This window comes from Glycine soja, chromosome 20, assembly GCF_004193775.1.
Source record: "Glycine soja cultivar W05 chromosome 20, ASM419377v2, whole genome shotgun sequence".
NCBI classification, from domain to species: Eukaryota; Viridiplantae; Streptophyta; class Magnoliopsida; order Fabales; family Fabaceae; genus Glycine; species Glycine soja.
In genome coordinates this window covers 41,330,999-41,339,699 of record NC_041021.1, presented here as the reverse complement: position 1 = coordinate 41,339,699, position 8,701 = coordinate 41,330,999, and the positions used below count along the sequence as shown (strand labels likewise).

At 44.2% G+C, this 8,701-nt stretch overlaps 1 protein-coding gene across 4 annotated transcripts; it reads right to left on the bottom strand.

The window, feature by feature from the left end:
- Positions 1-786: 786 nt before the first annotated feature.
- Positions 787-8,330, bottom strand: LOC114401174 (protein TIME FOR COFFEE-like). Of its 4 annotated transcripts, none has more exons than XM_028363617.1 (12): positions 7,900-8,330; positions 7,378-7,794; positions 7,132-7,280; positions 6,763-7,039; positions 6,294-6,675; positions 6,101-6,161; positions 5,945-6,022; positions 5,598-5,868; positions 5,410-5,476; positions 5,234-5,303; positions 4,781-5,125; positions 787-4,669 (listed from the first exon to the last, which is right to left on the bottom strand). In XM_028363617.1, the coding sequence occupies exons 1-12, from the start codon at positions 7,994-7,996 to the stop codon at positions 2,240-2,242; spliced, it is 4,644 nt and encodes a 1,547-aa protein (XP_028219418.1). In that variant the 5' UTR covers positions 7,997-8,330; the 3' UTR covers positions 787-2,239. The 4 variants fall into 4 exon arrangements, with proteins under 4 accessions (XP_028219418.1, XP_028219416.1, XP_028219419.1 ...); XM_028363615.1 differs by having other exon boundaries at positions 4,781-5,149; positions 7,900-8,329; XM_028363618.1 differs by having other exon boundaries at positions 5,234-5,300; positions 7,900-8,329.
- Positions 8,331-8,701: the final 371 nt, after the last annotated feature.

Genomic DNA, 8,701 nt, shown 5'->3' with positions numbered 1-8,701 from the left:
GGACTTGCTTATTCCATTAAATTGATTCCTTTCACGGGTCCCTCTGAAGAGGAAAAGGACACAAAATATTGTCTTTTTCGGTTTATCAAGAGGGAACCAAGTGAAGATCTGTATGCTTTATCTTTGGCCCCTCAAAAAAGAAACAGATAAGTGAATAAATAAATCACTGAATAAAGCTTTGTTTCAATCTGAAATTCCCATAATAATATGATTATATTTACGCATTCCACTTTTTTTTTTATTTATAAAAAAAATACTTTCCTGCCATTTCAGCACAGGAAGGAAGTAGATTCATTCCCTTTATGTTGATGGAAAAAGGGATATTTTATAAAGAAATCCACGTCACTCTCACTCCCTTGCCTCTCTCTATACATATCTAACTTTATCTTTTGCATTTGAACTGGTCCATATACCGGAACAAATTTAATCATGTTTCATAATTGTATATCAAAAGAACACCATAACCTTTTGACAAAGCCAATTCTCATAAAGAAAAAATATACATATAAAAATATACTTATGATACGTGTCTCTGTGTCTTTGTCTTTAACTTGAGTGACTAGGCCGAACAAGAACTTCTTTGACAAAATAGTATAGTTAATTCGTCTTACTGTGACACATCAACTTACAGTTTATAATCAAAATCAATTTACATATACATCTTAATTACATTTATGGATTAAAATTAATTTTCTTCAATTAAAAAAAAAAAAAAAAACCCTAAGGTAGGCTAGTTGAGGTAGAAGGGTAAAGGTCTAACACTATAGCTCTGTGGCAAAGAGAAGATTTGGAACATTGTTACTTTGAGAAATAAAAAGAAAATATAAAGGCATTGGATACACGTGTATCACGTAGAGACAAGAGCAAAGTTTTTCACATCGTCACAGGTGGGATGTCAGGACCCGCAATGTGTTGCTGCTTTAAGTTTGGTTCTAAACGCTGTGATTGCTTGAGTGGGCCAAGGTTCTGTCTCATGGTGGGGACCTCTACAAGGGCAAACATGGAAGGCAATTTGCTCCTATTACGAGGAAGGAAAAAGAGCCTACCCTACCAAGTACCACCAACACACACGCTATTTAATATGATTTTATAATGATACATATACTATTAGCTTAGGATAACAATCCATATATGATAATACCGAGAAGAGAATAGTTACACATCTGCTATAAATCCATCAGCCACGTGTGCGATGGTGACAGTGAAGAGCACACATCTCAGCAAAGGAAATTCAAACTTGTCTAACTCGGTGGAAGGAAGGAACTTTGAAGCCATCTTTTACCACATGATCCGCGGACCACGCCATCCTTGCGCAAAACCAACCATTAGTGATATGGAAAAATAATTCAGATCCTTTCTGATTTTTTATTTTTTTTTTATCTAAACCCCACTTTGTTTCTAGTCTTTACTCTGATTGAATTTCCACACTCCACACATGGAAGTCCCCATCTCTCAAAAAGCTATTGCTTTTTACACTCATTGCAATTTGTGTCACCGCCCACTCAAATTTTCACTAGAACTTGGGCAAAGAAAAACAAAACCAATGGGGCATCACGGCGACACCGGCAAGGGGTATGAGGGAAATCATCTTCTGATGTTTAAATTAAAAATAAAATAAAATTGAGGGTTACTATAATATATGATCAGGCAGACACGTACATACTTCATCCTTCTCCCACATAGACTTTGTCAAAAAGATGCTTACTGCTGCTCTAGTAGCCCTAGAAGACAAAATAAAATAACTAAAAAGAAAAGATGAGGAGAAAGAACATGTAGGTAAACTCCATTACATCCCCAAAAGAAGAAAAGATGGTTCTTTCCCTTCCTTTCCTCCATCTTTTTTCCCCCACCACATCCTTCTGAAAAAACCAATCGAATTTTGATTAGACTTCAGGATCAACCTTGTCAGATTTATAAACACCAGGGTACAAACAAATTACTAAACACAATTCAGGCACATCAATGTTCTTGGTCTGGTCGATTTCCCATCCAAAATTGAGGAATCCAAATCATCTCTATCTTCGTTGGCCGTGACCTACTCCAGTTTGCTTGCTTTTTCCACGTACGGCATCATCAACATAACAACATGCCCCCCCCCCCCCCCCAAATCATTTGAGAGGGACCCCCCATCTTGCACTTCAAAATACCATGCCAATTAGCATGCTTCACTCAAGCTATACCTTTCTTCTTTGATAACCGCAAGCACAGGGGTGCAGCAAATAAAGTATATTATAACATTCTACTCACCCGCAGGTTGTTTCTGCTCCGCTGGCTTCACTTGAACTGAGGGCACAGAATGAACATGATAAGAAGCATAAGAAAAGCCAGTAGGAACAAACTGAGGGTGGCTCCCAGAGGGTTGCATTGCAGCAACCTGTGCCGGATGCAAAAGACCCTGCGTAGGTAAGGCACTGCTGCCTTTCACATTGTTCACGGCCGGGGAAGTGCCGGAAGAGCCTGGCCGCTGCATCTGCTCAGGGCCACGCCGCTGTTGATGTTGTTGGTGGTGGTGTTGATGTTGAAGGTAATAACCACTTGGAACTGTGGTGGTGGATGTGGAACTGTTGGATTGCGGATGCATGTAAGGATTAGAGAAGAAAAGCTGGGCCTGTGGTAATGCTTGCTTTGGTATTTGCTGCTGCTGCTTCTGTTGCTGCTGTGGCAGTTGGGATTTACTCCCAGTGCTGGAAGGGGGAGTTAGCTGAGGAACATTAAGTATTGACGGCACATTCCTGCTGCCAACAGGTGACGATTTGCGCGCCGGCACAGCAGAAGAGTTCTTGGCTTGCTGAGAGGATAAAGAAGAACTTTGGCTTATCTTATTGTTGGTTGTTGAGGCTGAAGTTGTCCTTGGGCTACCAGTATTTTTTGATATTGATGAAGTTGTTGGTGAGCCAACCATGACTGGGGGAGATGGGGACTGGGTGGAACTTGCAGGTTGAACTTGTGCTGCGGATGATTTTGGATTTGTTGCGAAAGATATTTGGGTGTGAGGTTGCTGGGAACGAGCCTGCTGCTGTGGGTGACTTTTGACCGATGAGGATGGTGTTGTTGAAGCCATGGATGGGGGCGACTGTGAAGTGGTTGTTGCCCTTAAAGAGTTCTTCCACTGAGAAGGTGACTGAGCAACGGTGTTACTGCTCTGTACAAGGTTTTGAGGGAATGCGGATACAGCACTGGGAAACTTATTAGCCATTGAAGATGTAGAAGGGAGGTTATCAGAGTAAACACTGCCATTGCTAGTTGATGGGGTCTTGTTGCGGGCCGCCGCGGCGGCTGCTGCAGCTGCAGCTGCAAATTGATTCTGCTTCTGATGCTGAAGAATTTGCTGCTGCTGATTTCGCTGCATTTGTTGCTGAGAACTGGCTGCATTAGTGCTGATGGCAGCAGGCATAACAGAAGCAGAAGCACGAGAAGAAGCAGAACCAAGGTTTAGATTACGGCCCGAGGTATCAATCACATTGTTGCCGCCCGATAACGACGCCAATGAGGGATCAGATACATCTGGCCTTCCGAATGCAATGGATTGCCCCATTGTTGCCGGAATTTTTCCAGCAGATATTGCTTTTCTATCTTCGTCTAGATTAGAAGGATTAACTACACTTTTCCCTTCCTCGGCGGCATGATAACTCTTCTTCAACTGAGCACTGGCAGCTTGTGCTGCCATTATATGATAGTTATGATTACTCTGCATGATTGAATGGTTGTTCTGTGCAATAGATGAGAGGTCAAGGCCAGAGGCGCCAGTAGCTCCATTCATGGATGCAAATGACATGGCAAATGCAGGAGCTGTTTCACCTCCAGCCTTTGGACCAGGGTGCTGCTGGGGTTGCTTCTTTTCACTGTGACTGCCATTGGAGCCTCCTGCACCAATTGAGGCAGGTGTCATCAGAGCAAAGTTTGGCGACTGCATAGGCATTGTGAAATTTTGGCCATAAATATTCATGGTGGCACGGGCGAGACGACTATCAGCAGTAGATGGACTGTCTTCACCACCCATCTCAGACTCAACCTGGCGAGCTGGATGAGAAGTGTGATGATTCTGCCTCTGCTGCGGTTGTTGCTGTTGCAACTGCAGTGGCTGTGATGGTGGGGTTTTGGTGACAGGAAAGCCTTGCAAACTTGCACCCCCATTGGATCCAGTAGCATTATTATTAGGCTTTTGTTGTTGATTTTGAGCATGCTGCTTCTGAGAAGAGGAGGATCCACTAGACATACTTGTATTTTGATGGCCCTGTTGATTCTGCTGCTGTGACTGAGCAGGAAGTTGCTGCTGCTGAATCTGTGAAGGATGCAGCATTTGAGAAGAATAGAAGGAGCCATTGAAGAATGGAAAAGCCTGGGCATGGGGGGTTCCACGGTAGCCAGGTGGACCACCAACATGTGCTGGTATTGGAAATGAGTAAGCATTATTCTGCAAAATGGCCAAGTACGGAGTTTCATTGCCAGGCATATTTGGATAGCTGAAGCTCATCGTTGGGGCAGCGGCAGCCGCAGCCGCTGCCACCGCCACAGTGCCTGTGCCAGAAGCATTCAACGGGGCTGAATTGGAGACACTGGAGGGTGCTCCATTACTAGAAACTGGCAAAGACTTCACAGATCCAGGCCGAACAGATGCCGCAGCAGCTGCTTGCTGCTGATTCAGCGGGAATATGAATGCAGGGCCATGCTGAAATTTGTGACAAAGCACAAATTAATTTTGGAAAAAAGCAAAACAGAAGAAGAAGACAAGAGAATTTATGGTTCCAGAAGAAGACAAACAAAATAAAAAAGAACATACCAAGATATTACTAGGTGCTGCTCCTGGGGGTAAAGCTTGCTGAAGCAAAATTTGTTTTCTTGATGAATTATCCACAATGGCAGGCTGAGAGGCTTTGTCCTTCCCAATATGTCCTGGAAACATGGCAATACCATGCCCTTTGTCCTGAGAAGAGTTTGCAGCCCTGCCGGGAACATTCCCATGCAACTCTGTGGAGGGTACAACATTAAGATTGCTGGGCTTAGCCCCGTATAGTGATGCAGAACCTGCTGCTGCTGGCCAGAATGAATTCATCCTCGCAATTTGCTGGTGACACAATATATTGCGAGCAATGTAGCAGTGGGTTGCACACCTTTTCGGCCGAGGCTGGTTAAAAAGAAGATGGGGAGGCTGTAATTTAAGGGAGAAAGTGATTAATCAGGAATTCAATTCCACATTGTTTCAAAATCATAAGTTTAAAAAGGGGGAAAGTACCGGTATTGCTGCAGATGTCACAGGAGTCCCATCCATGGATACAACTCCTTGCAGAGGTGTCATATATCTGCTAATAATGAGATAAGAAGAGGATCACATCAAATTTCTGCCAAAAAAAAACTTGTACAAATATCCGAAACAACACTGAACACACAATATTGGATCTCTTGCCGTACCCCATGGGAGGAAGCCCGCCAGGCCAGCTAGGAACAGACAATGGTAGAGGCAAAGAATTGGATTGAACTGAAAGAAGGAGAAGAGACAAACCCAGTAGGGCACTGAGATCAGAAAAAAAAAAAAAAGTGGGAAGTGAAGAAAGACAGAAGAAGAATAACATTCATTGTTAGTTTCAAATTTTAAGTACCATTTTTCTCTGAGTTCGTTTGCTGCCTCTGAACGTTCTGATGTTGCTGCTTCTTGTTAACCATACTACCAACATTGCCACTAGTATCTACCCTATCAACTTTCTCCAAATCAAGCTGCAAGTCAATTCCTCTTTCTTTCTGCACAAAACTTGGTTTCTGCGAATCAGTTTCTTCCGCTTTTGCTTTCACTTTCTCCATTTCTATAACCATTGCTACTTCCTTGTTCATTCTGAGCACTTTCTCGTCCTCCTTCGTCATAGGCTTCACTTCCTGCAAAACCACAAACGCCTTAAATACTTGTTCTTGTATGAAAAGAATTCATAGCCACAACACATGGCCCACCTACCTTTTCTGCGTCAATCACCATATTATTATTATTCTCCACATCCCTTTCCGGAGAAGATCTCGATGGAGGAGGTGGCGCCTGAAAATCCAACATCGCACCGATAAAAAAAAAAAAACCCAGAATATCAGAGACAAGAAAGAAGAAAAGGATAAGCACCATCAGATCTATCTGGAACTTCTCTTCTCGCTGATTATCACTCTCGGATATTGAGTGATTCCTGGAGAACCAAATAAAAAAAAATCAAAAAAAGAAAGATCAGGATTCACATTCAGCGCGAACACTACAGAAAAAGCTAAATGATTAAAGAAGAAGCGAAAAAGAAAGAGTAATAAAAGTCGATGATGCTCACGCTTTAGTCGCTTTCACATCTTCACGGTCATCATCTGCTACTTGTCGCACAGGAGATTCCTTCTTGGGCAACTGAGGAGACACCACCACCTCACTCAACCCCACATCTTTCTGCTTCTCCGCTTCCTCCGTCGCCGCCGGCTTAAACTCGTTGTTCTCCGGCTTCACCGGCTCCGGCATAATTTGAACTGTCTGAGAATGCGCCAGATTCTCGGAAACAGACCCCACGTTGTTCTTATCCAAATTGGAAGAACAAGTCTCCATCTTTGAAGGCTGATCGCTCTCGGCCTTCGTCGTTGACGAAATGGGACTGCTCCGAACGATCAAACTCGCCGGATTCTCATCCTCGTGCTTTACCGGTCGCGGTCTTTTCCTCTTCGGAGCTGAAAAAGTTAACCACAAAATAAAAATAATTAAAACCCCCCCAAAAAAATATTATTAAATTTGACCTTTTTGAGAGAGTAACGCACCAACAGCGGACATGGGTGTGGCGGAAGAGCTTGAATTTTGTGGGTTTGAGATCGGTGACTTGGCATCGGTGGAAGATTTATTAGATTCTCGGGAATCGAACTTGGTGGAATCGTTGGCGATGATTTCTTGTTTCGACGGTCCTTGAGGTTGTCTCATCATGCCGTACAACACTTCCGCGATCTCTATTTCGATCTCGTCCTGCGCTGAAGACGACGGCTTGGACGACGACGACGTCGTCGTTTTGGGTGGTCGAAACTTGGCTCCGCCATTCTGCTTCTACACCCATCAAAACAACACTGTTAGCACACTTACATCATCAAAACCATCACAGCAAAGCGATATTCTGACACCCGGATTCCGAAACTCACTATCTTCTTCCTAACAGAGGCGTTCGACGACGAAGGCGAGGCCGGCGCAGCCGCCCTCACCGGGGAGGTCGACGGCTGTCGGTGATTTTGTTCCGCCACGATACCGCCACCGCTCGAAGCCCAGCATTCGTGCGACCTCTTCGTAGAGGCTGCAAAGAGAAACAGAGAGAGAAAAAAAAAGTTAGCGCATCGGAACACGGCGAGCGAATTCAGTGAGGTCTTGTGAATTGATGGTTTTCGATTTACCCGAGCGTGCTTTCCTAGGGACGGATACTCCGATCATCTCATCGGCGGCCTTCCACGTCGTCGGCGGCGTTGGTCTTAAAACTTTCGCCGGAGGGAAGCTCTTCCGATGATGCTGGTTGGAGAGCGAAGAGGGGTTCAGCGGAAGCATTCTCACTGAAGCGCTACCGCTGCCGCTGCCGCCGCCGCCACCGTCTTCATCGTCGTCGTCGTCCTCATCGTTGATACTCTCTTCAGAAGTGTCTTCTCCGCCATCTTCTCTGCTGCTATGCATCAACCTATCTCCTCTTCTCTTCTTGCTTCGACCCAATCGATCTCTCTCCCTTTCCCTCTCCCTTTCACGATCTCGATCCTTTTTCCCACTACCTCCTCGATCTCGCAACCTGGATGGTTCTTGCAGCTCCATGGCTCCATCTTCCTCTGCATAAGAAAACACACACACAAAACAAAACATCGTGAGAATCAAGAAAGAGAAAGGAAAAGAAGGGTAAGGTGCGTATTGAGATCTGGGAAAGAATTGGAAACCTGGTGAGTCTCTAAGACTGTTGTTAGTCCTGTGTCTTCGTCTGGTTAATCCATTTGCGGCCATAGTGCTTCTTCTGGCTTCTCTAATCCTGTCCATTCCACACCAAAATCCTATCTTTCCGCGGAATCAGCTACACCCTCTCATCAACAACCATAATCACATACACCCCATATTCGCAGACAGGGAAAAAGAGATTTTTTTCAACCCCAGAAATTTGATTGTGTCCACAAAAGATCCTCTTTTGCTGTTATCACAATTATCAGAGAGATCTTAGGGGGGCTGCTGTGCTATGCTATGCTTTGCTTAGCTTATCTTTCTTTCCTTGTTCTTCTCTTCCTCACGCTGCTGCACCACTCTTGGCTTCTCTACTCTATCTATCTCTCTTTCCCCTTTTTGTGCTCCAATCTCATCTCCTTTCCGATATTTCACTCTCTGCCAAACCCACTCCAAAGACTCCTGGACGGTCATGATTCTCCACCGCGTCACCTGTTACAATCCTCACCCTTCTTCCCTCCCCACATCTAACGGACCTCGTTTCCTCATGACATCATGGCACCATCTCAACCGTCCATCTCACCACTCATGCGTAACACCTTTTAACCTTTTCAGCGCCTCACCTCCACGTCTCCACTTCCTTTCTTTGCCCTTACTCACTGCCAATACGGTATAATATCTTTTTTATATTTAATTATTCAATTAATGCATACAATTGAATTATGAATCTGGTATACTTTGATTTTTTTTTTTTCAGTTGCTTTATTATGGAAAATATTAATTAAAAACAAATAACAGGGACATATA

What these genes read in the sequence shown, in the direction of transcription:
- LOC114401174 (XM_028363615.1), bottom strand. Translation starts at nt 7,996, where the DNA reads ATGGACAGGATTAGAGAAGCCAGAAGAAGCACTATGGCCGCAAATGGA. An exon ending in CACACCCATGTCCGCTGTTG is followed by an intron (nt 6,676 to 6,762) that starts GTGCGTTACTCT and finishes TAACTTTTTCAG; the next exon opens with CTCCGAAGAGGAAAAGACCG. An exon ending in GGCGGGCTTCCTCCCATGGG is followed by an intron (nt 5,304 to 5,409) that starts GTACGGCAAGAG and finishes TCTCATTATTAG; the next exon opens with CAGATATATGACACCTCTGC.